Source organism: Festucalex cinctus, chromosome 1 (assembly GCF_051991245.1).
Source record: "Festucalex cinctus isolate MCC-2025b chromosome 1, RoL_Fcin_1.0, whole genome shotgun sequence".
Classification (NCBI taxonomy): Eukaryota; Metazoa; Chordata; class Actinopteri; order Syngnathiformes; family Syngnathidae; genus Festucalex; species Festucalex cinctus.
The window spans coordinates 43,022,867-43,041,865 of NC_135411.1; the positions used below are offsets into that span (position 1 = coordinate 43,022,867).

General features: G+C 37.4%; 1 protein-coding gene across 1 annotated transcript; it reads right to left on the bottom strand.

Annotated features, from left to right (window-relative positions):
• Positions 1–440: 440 nt before the first annotated feature.
• On the bottom strand, positions 441–18,548 carry cop1 (COP1 E3 ubiquitin ligase). The gene is made up of 20 exons (XM_077536457.1): positions 17,815–18,548; positions 17,435–17,494; positions 15,681–15,778; positions 14,943–15,007; positions 14,711–14,830; positions 13,123–13,191; positions 12,932–12,991; positions 12,706–12,782; positions 10,509–10,572; positions 10,303–10,417; positions 8,922–9,057; positions 7,408–7,551; positions 7,216–7,324; positions 7,020–7,101; positions 6,737–6,853; positions 5,891–6,008; positions 2,763–2,887; positions 2,454–2,614; positions 2,282–2,326; positions 441–1,322 (listed from the first exon to the last, which is right to left on the bottom strand). The coding sequence occupies exons 1-20, from the start codon at positions 18,174–18,176 to the stop codon at positions 1,305–1,307; spliced, it is 2,145 nt and encodes a 714-aa protein (XP_077392583.1). The 5' UTR covers positions 18,177–18,548; the 3' UTR covers positions 441–1,304.
• Between the last annotated feature and the right edge of the window lie 451 nt (positions 18,549–18,999).

The following is an 18,999-nucleotide window of genomic DNA, read 5'->3' on the forward strand; positions in this document are numbered from 1 at the left end:
TAACACACATTACAATTGAACAAGATTTTGTCTGTCCAGCTACGCAGGAATATGCTATGACGATCAAAATGAAATTGTGGTTTCATTTTGATCGTCATAGCATATTCCTGCGTAGCTATTGTTGCAATATGCAATAACCTTGCTTTCATGAATGCTCCGAGGGTAAAACAATTTACTGGGTATTCTTGTTCGGAGAATAGACATTGGATAAACATAACAGAGGCATTTGGTGTTTAAAAGCACACAAGGCATCTGGTCTGTGGCAAAACTGAACATTTTGAACATACACCATTTCAAATAAGACTGAAAAAACATATGGAACCCATTGTCAAGGATAGCCGTAAACACATAAGTCATTCAAACAAGCTCAGTCAAGAGAACACTGGGAAATACTGAAAATTGGTGTTGTTGTTTTTTTAAATGACCTGGCACAACAAAAATAGTTTTGAAATAATTTATTCAGTTATACAAATAGAAAGCACCTCTTCTTCCATCCATCCATCAGAAAATAGGTAGGTCTTAGTGGGGTTTATCACATCCTCTTGATGGGTTCATGTTAACATGGACCACGTTGCGGCTATACAAAAACTATGAGTTTGTCTGACTTACAATTGGGCTCAGTTGTTTTCATCTACAGGATTATTTATTTCCACTGCTACTTTCAATGTGGCGTGTTTGATCCATGCCTTTGGTTACATAAGAAAAGTGATTACACATAAACGAAGGGTTTTCTCAACCTTTCCATGACAATTCATCTTCCTTACGCGTCAAACAACTCACATTCCACAGTTTGACAACTGACAATAAATTTGACAGAATTAAATGCATGTCTGATTTATTCCAATTGGTTTCTTCCATCTTGGAAAACAAACTACACATAAGGTCAGACAAACATTCAGGGCTGACAGTTGAAGTTGAATGTGAAGACTAACTTGTCAATTAGTCAAGTGCTCTTAGCCTGTAAGGTGGAGAATGATGCTACAGGTAGCATCTAGCTGAATTTGAACCATCAAGAGCAACACTTAAAAACAAAAAAACGCTAAAAAGTATGGATCGGAGTGAAAACAATGGAGATGCTATACTGTAGCAGATGTAACTTGAACAGAAATCAACTAAAGTCCCCTTCCCCCATCCACCCTATAAAATGGCAGCATTTCATACTTTGAACAGATGCCCGAGTATAAAGTCTCTCTCTGTCCAAAATCCATAGCTCATTAAAATAGTCATTTACATCAATTCTCCTGGGGGGTCGGTCGGGTGTTCCGAGTTCAGTAGGCAGCTTGGCCTCTCCCTGCCAACAGACTTCAGACAAGCTCAAGTACCTGTGCAAAGATAAAAGATTTATGTCAATACAAACGTTACCATTTATGACATGCCTGTGCTGCTTTACTTCAAATTGTTTGCCAGCCTTTTTGATTTGCAGCCAGGCATCCAAATATAATTTACAGTGAGATGTAGGTTTGATGTGTTTCCTGGATTATTTGATATTTAAATTATTGTTGTTGTTTGTATTTAACTGTGATCTTTTTTAAGAGTTTAGATGTGTGTTTACCACTTGTTTTTTCTCTGTTTTGCTGAATACGTTTATGTTCAAGCATTGTTGTCCTTCAGGGGGGTTACGATTTAAATACGAAATAAATAAATAAATAAATAATTGTGAAACAGAAAAGTAAAGTTGCCATTTTGATATTGTTTGACGGCTCAGCTGCACAAATCATAATTTTGAGGTCCATAAGAAATACCTTGTAACTGGACCCCCCCAAGTATCCTTGAGCAAATTACTAAACCCCCAATTACTCCTGATACTGCGTCATCAGTAGGTGAATGGGTAGTCAAAAATGTAAAGCGCTTTGAGAGCCTTGCAAGCGCTATATAAATGAAGTGCCATGCCATTTACCATGTTATATCTTTTCTCAAGCTGCTATGCCTCACCTAAATGCGAATTGCACCCTTTAGCTTTGACAACAATTCCTGTACTATATATAAATGAAAGACAAATGATGTGTGTTTTTACACTAAGTCTGAGCAAAAACATTTTCACTACATTTGAAAAACACAACTGACATCAGAATAACTAATGGTTTGGGCATGCATAGTTCTCATACTTGAATAGAGAGGATGCGTACTGTGTACAAACATTTGAATGGTACCAATTAAAAAGTAAGTATTTGAAAGCACAATTAATAAGCCTGAACTGAAAAAATAAATAAATAAATAAAAGCTACAGGCTATGGTGATGTAACTTTGCATACTACCAGATAGTTGATAGATGTACACAAACCTTGATTGTTCCTTGACTGTTTGCAGCAATCAACACATTTGACTCCTGAAAAAGAAGACCGTATCAAAAACGGAACTACGAAATGTCATTGGTTGATCTTTAGAGTGAGTTTGTTAGCATAACCTTCCTCATTACAATGTGAAAACAAGTGATGATCGCATCAAGAACTCACTCCGTCAGGTAAGGCCCTCCAACAGACAGCACTGACAAACTCATTGATGTCGTCTTCCTTCTTCTCTTTATCCAGCACACTTTTTACCGTATCAAACTTGAATGTTAATAGTGTCTTGGAAAGTCCTTTGTAGTACAAGTACAAGGAATTGTTTTCACTCCCTGCACACATAAACATAGACATAGTTTTGCATTGCAGCAGTGTCCCTGCTTGGATGGGCCAATCAAGGAAATGCAGCAGAATAATTTAATTACATATGGTTCATTTTTTTTGTTACATATTATTAAAGACTAGAACTACAACATTTACCACAGGCAATATAGTCTCCATTGGAGGCCAGGCCAACAAAGTTCTTCTCATTGATGTGACCCTTGAAGGAGCGCAGGCAATGAGGTTTGTTGACATTCCACAGCTTCAGCTGACTGTCTGTTGACCTGAAACGTGATTGACAGAATGAATACATTTTTGAGTGGCTGGGGTTAGGTTCCAAAAAATACCCGCAATAACTGAAATCTGGGAAGTAGTTAGCTTTATGTTTTATATTTATTATAAATGTTTTAAGGCACCAAAACCCCTCACCACACAGTTTATACACTTCTCTCATTGAGGCATTTACTTTTTGTTACATTTCTCTTTTTGTTTAAATGTTCTCAATGTTCAAACCTTCATACATTTTATGAAATAGAAAAAAAATCCGTGACACAGCGAGGCAGCGAAAAGTGAACCGCGTTATAGCGAGGGAATGCTGTAATTGCATTTTGCTGTGGAGAAACACTGTCAAAAGAAGCAGACATAATAGAGGATGAGGGAGTCAGGCAGCAGTATTGCACTAAAACCAATAAAAAAAAAACAAAAAAAACATCATGGTTCCGACCCATTATATTTGATCAGAAATGCTCTGGTATATTTTGGTGCAGAGTTGGGAATTTATTTCTGTGGTCGCCTCGACAGACTCCTTTCACAGGGGCCTACCTAGTAGTACAGTGACACATCTGGCTGAGTATTGCTGGTGGCACGCTTCTATGGGAATGCTCTTCATTATATCAACAAGAGTTAGATGGCCACAATTAAAATTCTTTGGCCTCGGCCTGCATTAGTTAATCCCCCTGGGCTCTTACACTATGTGCACTGCTGTTTAAACTCTTAACAGTCAGCGAAGGGAAATGTAATGACAATGACTAAAAAGGCCAAAAGACGCACTCACCATAAGGTTTGATACATACAGGCGCTCATGAAAAAATTAGAATAGCCTCGAAAAGTTGAATAATTTCTACAATTCCATTCAAAAAGTCAAACTTTCATAGATTATAGATTCAGGGCCCTTAAGTGATTTCAAGTATTTATTTGTTTATCTTTACATTATTTGGGCTTTCAGCTCATAAAACCCATGAAAACAGGATGTCAAAAAATAGAACACTGTGAAGAAATCACCATGCATAGTTCAGAGTGATTTGCATGGAAAAAAAAAAGGATAGATGGATGTTAATTTTAAAAGGATATGTCAATCTTCAGTAGTTGGTTGGGAAATACTTTGCCTTTAAAGCCGGGAGAGTGGATACGTTGTTTTGACCAATTCTTGGTCTCTTAGCTGATGAAACACATCAGAATATACACGAGAGGGTGACGTGGGGCCTCGTAGCATGTTCTGTAATTTTATTCAAGCATTTATGCCTGACACAGATTTGTGGGAGTTATGAAATAAATGACACGATTGACGACGGCGCAGGAGGAATTCAAATAGTGTAACCAGTCGACAGTGACATATTTGTAGTAGAGCTGTCAAACGATTACATTTTTTAATCAGATTAATCACATCTTAGAATTTTGATTAATCACTTAATTAAAAAGGCTTTTTTTAAGCAACATTTTTTCCCCGCCAAATTTGAAGAGCACTTTGTTTATGTGTTCATTCTTTTGACATTTAATGTTATGAGGACATCTTCACACTCATCCACCCCTCTTTCTAGCATAATTTAAAATGGAAAAAAAAAATTGCCCCAATATTTTGAAAGGAACAAATGTTCTGAATGTCATATGTAAAACATTTATTAAATGCTTTACTTTAATGCATGTGGTTATGTTTATTGCTCGAACACAACCTGTGCTACCTTTAACGTAGCCACCCGTTGCCAAGATAAAGGATAATCTGTGGTCAAAATAGTGTGATTAATCTGCGTTAATACATGATTAATGCGATGTTTGTGATTAATTAATTACCGTAGTTAACGCTTTAACTTTGACAGCACTAATTTGTAGATGACGAGGATGTTGAAAATTGCGACGACTTTGTAATGGACAACGAAAAATTACCACTCAATTCCCCTAGGTTATTACAACTGCGCTCCAAAGGTGAAGGAAAATATACCCGCAGATGTGACATAGTTGTTCGCTGATTATTATTATTATTTTTTTTAATATTGAAGGTTTATAATAATAAACTTGCTTGTGTGAACGACACAAGCGTAAGCTTTGAAATGTTTTTTGGAATTATGTCTCTATTTGCTTCAGGAGCTGAGATATCAATTATTTAGTAGGCATTGACAATATTGTTGAATTTCCAGGAAAACTTCTGGCTTTCGGGGATGACGCTAAAGTCATCCATAGGTTTTAGAGGGATGTTTTGCCAGGTGCTTTAGACCTTAATGGGTTAATCACTGCCACGATGCGCCGTGGCATTGCCTGGGGTTTTCTTGATGCTTGCTGTCAGCTCTTTGTTTTTGGGTCTGGTGGCCCTCATTTTGCTTTTGATAATACTCTATTGTGACCCTCATTTTCTTCTTGTAATACAGTACTACCAAGAGGAAAACGAGGGCTACCAGACCCCAAAACAAAGAGCTGACATAAGTTGAATTATGGAAACTATTCAACTTTTCGAGTATATTTTATTTTTTTGACGAGTGTCTGTATTTCATTGTTTTAAAGCAGCACCGTTACGTTACTCTTAAATGTTGCCCAAAATAACCATCCATGTATCAATTTCCGTAGCCACTTTTCCTCACAAGGGTCGCGGGGGTGCTGGAGCCTATCCCAGCTGGCTTCAGGCAGTAGGTGGGGTACACCCTGAGTACCTGGAAAAAACCCACACAAGCACGGGGAGAACACGCAAACTCCGCCCAGGAAGGCCAAAGCTCGGACTCGATCTCACATCCTCTGCACTGAGAGGCGGATGTGCTAACCAGTCATCCACTGTGCCGCCCCGCCCAAAATATTCCCTGAACAGTATTGAAACATTTCATCACGGCTGATGATGGGCTTGAGGAACAGATTGTTTCAATTTTCATAGAAATGTTCAATTCAAAATTCAGATAAAAGTTGTAATGGATTGTATTCAACTTTTGAGGGTTCACTGCACTTCTCAAACAAAATAAGTGTTACAACACATAATTTGACAAAAACAACAACATGTAGCTAGCTAAACACAGACAAAGCAGACTTACGCAGAAACGATTTCCTCTCCATTAACAAACTTAGCATAGGAAACAGCTTTTCGATGGCCTTTGAACACCATGATCGGCTGCTTAGTGTTGCGGAGGTCATAGTAATGGACACAGTGATCTGCAAGAAAACAGAAAAATCGATATGTAGTATGGACAGTATTCCAATTTACATACAGTAGCTGAAAACAATTCCTCATTTGAGTTCATGTATAAGATTGCCAACAGGCAAGAGAGTGTAGCAATATCAAATTCAATTGTTTTTAATGTGTTAAGTATGAGACGCACAGGGATAAGTTGAGTCCAAAGCTTGTGCTTTACAAATGAAAAAAAAAATACACCAGTAATAGTCAATCACTATTTTAAGCAATGTCAATCACTATTTATTGCCTTGCACTTTTGGAATTTGTTTATTCCATTTTATTTTTTACATGTAGTTGCGGTATTAAGTTTTGTACAGTTTAAAAAAAGTTAACGTTTGTCTTAATATTTCTGTGATGTTTTCATCAAAATAAAATGATCAAGAATTTCAGCCCCATCACCCTCAAACCACGTGTTATCAGTCTGTATTGAGTACACCAACGTGAGATCGGCTTTTGTTACAGTGGCGACTACGGGATGACACCAACATGAACATTAAGATAGACCGAGAAAAATGTGATTTGTTTTTGCCCCCAAATTTGACAAAGCTGGACAAACTAACTGACTTTCAAGAAAAGCTGAAATAACAAGTACAAGACATCATTTTACAAATTATTTCACTGAATCATGTAAGTCTAATCATGATAGTGGGCCAATAACAGTTGCACAGAGAAAAACCTTTAATCCCAACTATGACGACAAGTTTACCTGCACAGCCAAAGGCCAGATGATACCGGGATGATGGACTGAATTTAACGCAGCAGACATTAGCCTTGGCTTCAATGCTGGCTACAGAGTTGTTCAGATTGGTCGACCACAACTTCACTAACAATCAAAAGTACACAAAACAGCAGTCAATCATGAGTTAAAGTCAGGTGTAACAAGTAATTTTACAGTGAGAACAAAGGCAGTGAAATTTTAATTCAGATGCTGGAAAATGACAGTACTGATTTTATCTGGTGCTGAATCAAAAACGATATTTTTCAGTTACCTTTAGCATCATCAGAGCCAGATGCTAACAACTTGGGATCCATCAGGTTAAAGTCAACACTCCAGCACCGTTTCTCATGCTCCTGTAAAGAAAATATCAGGATCATTAAAACATGTAGTAAGTGATTTATTGATAAGTACAAGCGGAAAGCCAAAGTTCTGTAATATATTCAAGGCTAAAATCTGCCAATAAGTACCTGGTACACTTTGGACCTATGGCCGGTAAATCCATCCCATAATATGACTGTACCCTCATAGTCGCTGCTGGCTAAGAGGTTCTTGTGATAGCTGCTCCAGCTGATACAGCTACAATGAACAAGGTTGGGATTACATTTGTTGGAATATTGACATTAAGCATGACCTAAATACTTTATTTTATTTATTTTCACCTGATTTTAGAATTACATGTCATTTCGTTGACAGGGTAATGGATGTCCACTGCGTCTTGGATCACAGTACCATACTCAAACACCTTGATCTTCTTGGTCACGCCAGCGATAGCAAAGTAGTCACAATCACGGTCAAATTCAATGCTGAAACACACACATCAATTACCATGTGATTGCTATTGACACATCCCTCTACAGCTCAAAGCAATTGGATCTTTCAACAAAAGAACCACCCAATCTAAACAAAATGGATTTGGAAGGAAACAATAGAGGCAAGCAAAACGTACAAACTTTGATAACTGAATCCAAGAGGTCAAAATAACAGACATTCATTACTTTTCTTTGTTTAAAACCAAGACGTTCCCACTATTATATACAACAATCTTTATTACACATTTTTTCCCTGTCAGCAGTGCACACACACCCCCACGCACACACACCCCCCCACACACACAAAATCCAAACAACATGGCTTCCTACTAGCAGGCGATTATGCCATTAATAAAAACAAAAAACAAAAAACAAAAAAAACAAAAAACAAAATAAATAAATAATGCCACAAAAACCAAAATGAAAAGCAGAAGCTATTTAGAATTTGTTCTTTTTAGATTTGTCTGGGGCTGCTTAACCACCACTAAATGTAATGCTGCCCAGCTGTTGTGGCTCTTCCATTTCCTATGTGGAGTGCACTGTGCAAGACAAGTGGCCATCAGTAGCAGCTGGTCAATAGAGGGCGCTAGGGCACCACCCACCACATGACTTTCCTTCAAGACATAATTTAAGAACAAAATAAAAAGTTTGAAATATACATTTATATATATTTAGACGAGCAGACTAAATAGTATATAGTTAGAAATTAGCAAAGTTGAACTCATGTGCGTTGAATCTTTTCCCAGTGACTCGACAGTAGCCAGCAAACAGACTGGCATCTCACCAACAATTGTCCACAGCAGGACTTGAACTCGTGAAACTCTGGTTCCAAAGTCCAAGTCATAAAAGATGAGCTATTACCGCCTCACATGATGCACAATCGTGCTCCTCGTAGAATCACTTCCATGATTTCAAAATACTAATAAATTGCAGTACAGTATGAGGCTTTAAGTATTTATTTGAAATCGTAACCTATACCTGATTAACATTAATCGAAATACTCACTCTTTAGTTTTATTGTTGATGTAGTTTAATGCAACTACAACCCCCCAAATATATAGGACAAATCATACATGAGATTTCACGTAGCAAGAATGGATTTCATGATTTCATGTAGCAAAAATGGTTTTCTCCCCCAAATACCCGCTCTGATGCTGCATCACTTGTGGCCTCTTTGCTAAATGATGGCTTCGCATTAGGGTGAGGTGTAATATTCGGTCAGACACTACTTTGACCAATTTTGCGTGGTTTAAACAACTAAAAGCATTATATTTAGGTTCATATTGTTTCAGTTCAGTTCATTAACTACTACATAAATACAAGATTTTTTATAAAAAAAATATAAAAAAAAATCCTCATCATACCTTGAAACAATACTAGAGCCATTATAGAGGTCGCTGGCATAGGAGAGAGTGGCCAGGGGTCGCACAGAATTGTAGCGAGTAAATTTGGAGAGACACTCCATAAAGTCATCCAGCTGGTTCAAGTTCCTGCTGTCCTCTGAAAAAAGAAAAAAGAAAAAAGAAAGAAAAAAAACACACATGCGTTATGCGTTAAAACAGTTGATACCATTGAAGATGAGAGAGAGAGAGAGGAGTTCAGGGTATTTTATGTTGGGGAGCAGGTATAATGTTAAACCACTGAGTGCCAACCATATGATTTTCATTGCCATACCAATTCGTAGATCGATTGAGACTAACACACCCAGCAACATAATTATGTACTTTTTGGTGCGGCATTGGTTGCACAGAATGGATGTCAGAAAAGATTGGACCTTTAGTCTGTCTTCTGAGCAATATTTTGGCATTTTAGAATGTTTTGTCATTCAACTCCCCCTCCCCCCATTCTCATGGGTTGCGAGTACCTTGTTGCCAGGTATCTAATCACCAGACACAAAGCGACAAGCATTTACAGTCACATTCACACTTCGATTTTGATTTTTTTTTTCCCCCTAAAAAAAAATAAAAAATATTGTCCTTGCCTTGTGAGGGCCTTGGAGCCCTCTTGTGCATTTTGCTGCCACTGGATGTGGTGTTTTTCTGGGTGCTTGACAGTTTCCTGGGCCTATACAGTTCGGGTGATTCCTATCCTGAAGCCCTGTGTAGCTCGGCATTGTGGGGTTTACTGTCTAGCATCTGTTGATCCCTGAAAACTTGGGTTTCAGTACATGATCTCTCTCTGCTTCAACGTTGTTGACGCTGTTTGTGTGTAAGTGTGAGTCTCGCGGCTCTCGCCTCTCACACCAGCGAGCAAGTTGATTGACAGGAGAAGTAAAAAAAATAAAAAATAAAAAATAAAAAAGCACCACGAATTAAAGTTGATGACGAATGTAAAGCAACACTTGTAAATCAAGTGTGTGTGTGTGTGTGTGTGGGGGGGTCGAGGGGGGTGGTTATGGGTGAGGAACCACAAACAATTTATAAAGTGGGTTGAGGACCAGCAACAGCAAAAAAAAAATCAAATTTATGTATTGAACGATAAGTCAATATAGTAATTACCGTGACAGGCCTAGCATACATATTTACAAGACACTCCAAATAAATACGCACTGCGAGGACCATTCACGATCAATTACTGTGGACATAAGAGTTGATAGTAATGATTCACAGAGATGTTTGACTTGTGGCACAGAGAAATAAGGTGGCCTTGGAACTGTGAGCAGAATATCAATTAAGGCTGTCATCAGTTGAATGATGGAACCCTTACAGAGTTATCAGAAAGCCCAATAGTGACAGTGATTTTTACCTGAGATGCGTGACATTTTGTTCGAGAAGTAACACTGCTCAAGATCTTCAAAATGAGCAGTCAACCGTTTCCTCCTTGAGGCTAGCGTGCTGTTATACCATGTCTGCCTTTTCCCCTGCATTTGAGAAAAACGTTTGTAAGATCACAAGGCATGGAAAATAACAGATACAAATTTTTTGGTAAATAAAATCATTTATGTTGCTTACCTGGGTTGTTCCACCAAATTCTGGCGGCTGGTTATAGCTTGGTGGCTCAATTATGCTACTACAGCTTAAAAAAAAAAAGGAGAGAGAGAGAAAGGTATTTTCAAATAAATTGTAGAAATAGAATGTGCAGTGTAGCTTGCTGATTCACACAGATGTAAGAATAGATTAAATTTAAACTGTAAATTAAGAGCGTGAAACATTTTCATTTAACCAAAATGAACAAAACAAAATCCGCAGGGAAAAAAAATATATGGCAAAAAGAAAAAAAAGAGATCCATTACATCCAGATTGTAAAATAGATATTAGGGGTGTTAAAAAAAAAAAATCGATTCGGCGATATATCGCGATACTACATCGCGCGATTCTCGAATCGATTCAATAAAAAAAAAATCGATTTTTTTTTTTTTTTTTTTTTTTTTTTTAAGAGCTCAGAATTGTTCATTAGGTAGTCTTACCGATTCAACGTCTTATCATCGTTGCCTTTTTTTTTTTTGTGTGTGTGTGTGTGTGTGTGAATCGATTTTTAAACTTCCATTTTTAATGGAAAAATATTCAATAAAACGTCTGACTTCGGGTTAGGATTCACACCTTGAGCATGGAAGAATGTTATATGAACGGAACATTAAGCCTTAATATTTCATTTTAATGCTGTTCAAACATGAAACAGATTACAACCTCTATAAGACTGAAATTTCAGATAAATAAATAATACATTTTCATATAAATCTTACACTCTACAAGCTTACTGATTAGTATTTTCTAAATTTGAATGAAAAAAAATCGCAACAATCGAGTTATAAATTCGTATCGGGATTAATCGGTATCGAATCGAATCGTGACCTGTGAATCGTGATACGAATCGAATCGTCAGGTACTAGGCAATTCACACCCCTAATATATATATATATATATATATATATATATATATATATATATATATATATATATATATATATATACATACATATATATACTGATTTTTCAGAATGTAGCCAACATTTTTTAAATAAATAAATGATAAACAAACTATGCTTTTTAGCTCAAACAAAATCTTAGGAGATTGAACAACATGAGAAATGAATCAATAATGTAACCGTGATTTTGATTTTCGCTTCTCAAAATCATAAATACATTGTAATTTGAAGAAAATTGATTAATGTGCCAAACGATACAACCAAATATTTTATCATATTGGGTGCACCCTAAATTAAAAAAAGATGTCATAGAATTTACTATCGGCCAAAATTTGATACTGAGAACATAGCATATTCTTTTTTTTTCTATTGTATAACTCTTTGTATCAAATACTGTTTACAATGTTCCTACATTTGTTTACTAAAGATGGCAGTATAATTCAATTAGTCTCCGTTCTCATTTGAACACTCCAGTCACCTTTTGGAGCCGAACCTACTGGTCCATTGATGTAACTTATTACAAATAATTATAAATTATCCTTCCTGTGTTACACTTGGCTACTGTCAACAAATCACATTGTTCACATTGTGTTCTTATTTGAAATGCTGTATTGTAGTAATAGTTTTACAGCCCCGCCCCTATTGTCGAACTGGGGAAAGGTCGGGCATACACGCGCGGTGGATTGTTTGTTGTGTTGTTAATGGCGGATGGCAAGCAGGTGTTTGACCACTCAGTGGAAAAAACGTTTGAAAATACTACAAACACTGTGTGTACGTACAAGTCAACAACATCACATCAATGTAATCACATGGGTTTTCACTTATTATTATTATTATTATTATTATTATTTCGCTCTGCGTTCATTCACGGTGATGCAAGAATGTGCGAGAGAGCGAGAGAGAAAGAAATATTTATCAGAGATACTAGATATGTCATACTTTTATCTTATGCGGTTGTCATTTGTTGTTAAAGTTATAACGTGTTATAAAGTGTTATTTTTAGATATCTTATTAACATTTTGAAATATATCATTTTACAAATGGATGACCATTAAGCACGTTAAAATGTTGTACAATGATGACAATGTGAAACCGGAATGGATTATTTTCCACAAGAATGATTTGAAATATGAAACAAAATCACAGGTTGAACAGCGTTGTAGAATGATTCAAGGTTCTCGTTTATCTCTGTTTAGCTTTAGCAACTTGAAACATAGACCTATATTGTGGATTACAAAAAAACAAAACCTGAGACAAGACAATTTGATGGGATCGAGCAGTACCTGGGTGATGGTGAGGGCGCCTCAACATTGGGCACTGTACACTCTGCCTCCACTGGAGAGTACAGCCCGCTCATTTCCTGGAAAGAAACATAAATAAAATAAGACCTTTGGCTGACTGGAGGGCAACCGCTTCCAGTTGGTCATCGGTTCAAAATAATGAGCATTGGTCCTCCTGTCTTTATTTTTTATGTTTTATTTTCATGTTTAGTTTTATAAATCATTGTACCTCAACACGCTTAATGTCCTCCTCAAGAAAGTTAAGCTCCTTCTGTAGTTGCTCTAATTGCTGTTAAAACAACAAAAGAGATAAAGGTAAGTTTTTTTTAAAATTGATCCCCAACATGTTTTTAGTAAACTATTTTTGCAAAATAGTTTGCTACTTTTAGCTACATACAGTATGTTTACATGGAATAGTACCTCTCGCTTGTTTCTCCTGGCTTCATTAAGGAACTCCATGAGAATTTGTCTCTGAGCTGCTTGGGATTCCTAGTTGACAAACAAACTGTGGATTATATTATTGTCAAAAAACAAAACCAGAGTGACAACATACTGTATTGAAATCATTATGTTTCCGAGGAAAAGAATAACAAAAACAACAAACAAACAAACAATATAAATTTGTGTCGAAGACACCACAATATCAGTGCACATGATCAAGAAATGCAAAATCCTCCTCACTATTGGATAAAACGAAGAAAAGTATGACAATAAAGTCCTACCACACGAGTTTGTGTTTGGCAGTAAAACAGTTGATGCCCTAGAGCCCATCTCAGTCCTGTTGCATGTCAAACTGTTATGAGATGTTGACAACTGAGGCCAGAGGCTTTGCATACTTCAAATACTTTTCCTTACAAAAAAAAAAAAAAAATCATTGGCAATAACTGAGATCAGATTTGTATTTGTGAACTAGTATGTTACAAAACAACAATAGTGCGAAAAAACACTTCACATGGTTACTATTAGGATGGTAACTGATGTGTTTATGAGTTATTAAAAAAACAAATTATTGTATATACTGTTACACAAGCAACCTTTTTGGACATTTGATCACAAATTAACTTTTTTGTATTATCATTATTGTAAATGTAAAGTATATTGGTTTTACAAGACAGTAAAAAAAAAAAAAAAAAAAGTAAACCAAAATGATGTCATGATAAATCTGAAACCATGGAAACAATAACGGAAAGAAAAGGAAGAAAAATGTTAAATAGTAGAAAGACAATGACGGGAAACCATCTTATTATATTTTGGTGAAAGCGATGTGTTTTGTAGGTATTGAAGACAAGTGGTTGATGTTGTGATGTGAGTCTTGTTAGGTTTTATCAAAGTCAGTCACCAAAAATGGGTCTTCTGGCAAAGTCCATTCTTTATTTAATGTTGTCATATTGTCCTAACCTACTGTTATTCATATTAATCAAAAGAAAATGATATAAAAATGTTTGTAACCAAGCCACCCAACAGCATGTGAACTTTTTTTTTTTTTTTTTTTTTTTTAAAACAAGGTTTGACATGAGAGAAATGTGACTTTATGTTGACAGGTGTCTGTGGTGGGTTTGGATTTTTTTTTTTTTTTTTTTTTTTTTTTTTTTTTTTTTTAAGTGTGTGAGGCAGCTAGCTATCTGTAGGTTATTTTCCTCATATCCATATAAGTGAAACAGATCTCCAATGTGTGATGCTTAAGTCAAGCAGAAGGCACTACAGAAAATGGGAAAGTGAGCTAAGACTCCAGGGGGATTCATCCGAAAAGTAAAATTTGTAGATGGGATGAAGTATATCTTCTATGAAAGCAGTCCTGGAACTTTTCTGATACACCTTGTGAGACTCATTCATGGAAAAAGTTTTGAAATGATTCATCTTGGTCTAATTTTTTACATCATAACAATTGAACAGGGGCGTGCAGACTTTTATATCCACTGCATTCACACAGAATGAAGACGATCGAAAACCTTCAGGGCTTAGGCGATAAAACGACTTGAGTTCTTTCATGCTGAGCATGATGTCTTACCGCCTCCAACTGCTTCTTCTTCTGAACCAGTAGCTCCAACATTAGATTGACATTTGCCAGGTCCAAGTTTTCTTGATCCGGACTCAACACATCCTGGAAAACATGCCACCTGGATCCATTCTAGGGGGTCAGAGAAACTTATTAGTAAAATGTAACACCCCCCCCCCCCCCCCGCCTTTTTGTCAGCCTGAATGTCATAAAAGTGAGACAGTTGTGAATGAATTTTACTTACAAGATTATCTAATTTGAGCCTCTTCTCCTCTGATCTTTGCTTCTGTTTAAGGATTAGTTCATTTACTGGTGGTGGTGTGAAGGAGAAAGAAAAGCTCTGTGAGTAAACAACAGAAAACAGGGAAGCAACCCAACACAGTGGAATACCTTCACAAACTACCGTCACATTTGCCACTTCCAGTTTCATTATCATGGTGGCCCACATATGACAATAAATCACTTCGCACTTTAATTTCATTTTCTTCCCCATTGGCTCTACTTAAACATCTTTTCCAGGTAACGTTAACATTAAGAAAACCCTTACAACCCTTAGTGCTATGTTTAAAAAAATAAAAAAATAAAAAAATAAAAAATAAAAAATAATAAAAATAAAGTGCAGCCTCGAATGCTAAATGTCGTTGACGTCATACAAATCAGAAATGCTCTAAAAATTTAGGTCAAGAATAGGACTAGCACCAATGTCTTTGTCATTAGCAATTAGTGTTTTATTCTTTTGACATTTTATTATTAACAATATCGAACTTTTATTTACACTTTTAAAACAATAATGTTTAAAACGTTACTTTAAAAATGAACTTTACGGCTAATAAAGGTTCTATGTGGTGTTAATTGGATCCCTGGAAAATATTCTTTCTAGTTCCAACAATGGGAGAACAGGTTCAAAATCTGAATAATCTACCAGTGGAAAGGATTTCTTTGAGCTTGGAAATGTAAATCACACTTTCAGTTATCACCTTACCAAGAAAGTTTGGGTATAGTTGATCCACATTATCAACAATGTAGTTGCATTTGGGACACCTGTTGCTATCTTCCAGACTCTGGCGGATGCATTTGAAGCTGCAAGCAGTAGAGGAGAGAAGTTTTATTTTATTTATTTATTTATTTATTTTTTATCATCGCACGTGACGTGATATCTAAGATCCATGAAAGCATGCTTGGACAGAACTTGACTGACCCTGACCTCAACCCTACTAAACACCTTTGAGATGAACGAGAAGACAGATGGCGATGCAGCAGGTCCTCTCTCGCATGCAATTTGAATGACTTTTCAAATGTTCTGATTGACTGGACATATAGGCCCACAGAAACAATCTAAAATATTTGAAAACACCACTCCAGACGAGTGGAAACTGTTGAAGAAGCAATTCACTTCTGACTTCTGGCCCAATAAATATTTAAGGATTCCAGATAAACTGATAAGTCCCCAGCCTTTTTTGTGCAATGGGCCGATTTTACCAAGGACATATGCTGACAGACCAACATAAGAATTCATCCATTCATTCAGTTTCGTAACCGCTTACTCCTCACAGGGGTCGGCTCGGGGGTGCTGGAGCCTATCCCAGCTATCTCCGGGCAGTGGGCGGGGTACACCCTGAACTGGTTGCCAGCCAATCTCAGGGCACAAAAGACAAACAACAAACCACACTCACAATCACACCTAGGGACAATTCAGAGCGCCCAATTAACCGGCCGTGCATGTCGTTGGAATGTGGGAGGAGACCGGAGTACCCAGAGAAGAACCACGCAGGCACGGGGAAAACATGCAAACTCCACCCAGGAAGGCCAAGCCTGGACTCGATCTTGCGTCCTCAGAACTGGGAGGCAACTGATGTAAGTGAGAATCCTCAGCCTTTGGTGTATGACCGATTCTATCACTAGGAGACTAAAACATTTATAAAGAACATTTTGGGTATCACAGCAGGTTTGAAAACACATACGAGAGGAGAGGACATATATTTGGCCGTAACAGAAATGCTGAAAAAGAAAGGAAATAATGTGAAAATTGTTCGATTCATAACTAGTGATGGGGGACCCTTTTGAAATTAATGAAAGAAATATTTGAACAATAGACTAAAAATAAGCTGAATTATTTAAGAAATTTAAGTTTTTGTTAATTAATGGACATGTTTACAATTGAATAAAAGAGCAGAAAATTAAATTATTCCGGTTGGGTGTTTTTTGTCCAGAACCCGGTCAATTGGGCTGATCGGGTTAGTGGACCTCTTGCCAATTTAGTTGGGGACCCATGCTCTATAGCCACTCAATTTCCTCCTGTCACGGAAATGCGGTCATTTTACACAAAGCTGTCTCCTCTCAGAAAAGCCCATGTTCATGTCACATACACTTCTTGGGGGAAAAGTTAATTGAGTGCAGCATTTTATTTATTTTTTGCTCAATTTCTCAGCCATAATTTGCTGTCCTGCTGTATTCAGTCTTCTTCTTCTTCTTTTTTTGTAAACTGTGTAAAATGTGTCCCTGTGATGGCCAAAGCCCCAACATGATCACGAGAGCTGCATGGAATTGATACCGCAAATGGTTTGGCCGTGAGAGCAATTCATTAAAAGTGAACATTCTCAGCGAAATACATACAAACAAAATGCTTTGACGTTCTGTCCTTAGGTGCTAATCCTGCACGTGCGCACACACAAGACTCAAGAGTGCCATCAACATCAATCACAATCTCTGCATAATCAATGGATGAAATTCACTTACCAAAAACTGTGCCCACACTTGGTCATGTGTGCCTCTTCTATCATTTCAAAGCAAATAGGGCTAGAAATAAACACAAAGCTGTGTTATGTACATGCAACTACACCACCCTCGGCACACGTGTAAAATGTGTGTAAGTTAGTACACAATAATGAACAGAAATCTTATCTGCAAGGATGATAATTTTTGAATTGACAGAAACAATATGACATTATAAACGACATTACTGTAGCATAAATTGTACTGTTTGTTACTATCTCTCTATAATAACGAAAACATGTAAATTGTCAAGGTGTTCCCATTACAATATAGTAATGTTGTGATTGCACTTATCACACACAGACACGCCAAGTAAACCATGAGTGCATTTGCCAGATACTAACCAGACAAAATCGTTGCTTTTATCTTCATACGAGTTCAACAGGCCGTTGCAAAGAGGTGCTTGGTGGAGGGACCTCTTCCTGCTGCCAGAGGACGCGGAGGGTCTACTCAGGGAGGCGAACCCACCTCGAGACGACGACACGGCGACCAAACTTGGCACCGACATCCCGCTGTCACCTGCTGCTGCCAGTGTCCGCGAGGGCACAACATTTACAGAGTTGTTTCCATTGCTTGTGACGCCGTTGCTTCCGCCACTCGGGTTCACGGTGCCTCCTGTGCCACTGCTGCTACTAGTACTGCTACTTGTGCTGGGCACAGAAGTCGCAGCGCCAGCGATTTGCGGGGACCGCTTGTTTGACATCATGCAAATCCCACTCAAAACTCTCCAAAATCCACCGTGGCACTGTTCAAATCATCCGGACGCTACTGTTTGGCTACTTGTGCAGACTGTCCAGCTAGCTGGTTAGTTTATATGCTAACATTCTGGCAAGGGTGGCACATCATCGAGCGAATCTAAACTAACTTGTTGGTGTTTGCCTCGCCTGTCTCGTCACTACAGACCTACTCAAAACAATTATATATCAAAAGAAATACCTGAGCACCGAAAGAGGAAAAACAAAAACCTTCTACGCTGTGCAGACGATTAGCCGGCTAGCCACATTTAGCTACAGAGAGAGGAATAGCTCAAAGCTTCCTCGATTGCTCAGGTACGCGGTGTCTTCCTAGTTTTCTACCTACCACCATCTAGTGGGTAGAAGTATAATTGTGCCACATACAGTCAATTGTCTTTTGCCATCGTTTACTACGAGGGTAGTGCTTGTTTTGATCAACAAACTATCCCGTTAATCGCATGATTTGAACATTTAATGTTATTTTGGTCGCAGAAAGATCCTTTCAATAAGATAGATACACTATACGACAACAATTCTATTATTAGTTCGCAGTTACTCCTTACTTCCCAGTGGACTACTGAGCTGTGAAGTGCATTTATGTATTTATCTTTTTTTGCATCCCCTATTTTCTGGTCACTACAGAAGACTGGGGTCACTATCACATATTTAACTACTTTCTCTGGTAAATGTCTACAACCCCAATTCCAATGAATTTGGGATGTTGTGTTAAACATAAATAAAAACAAAATACAATGGTTTGAAAATCATGTTCAACCTATATTTATTTGATACACT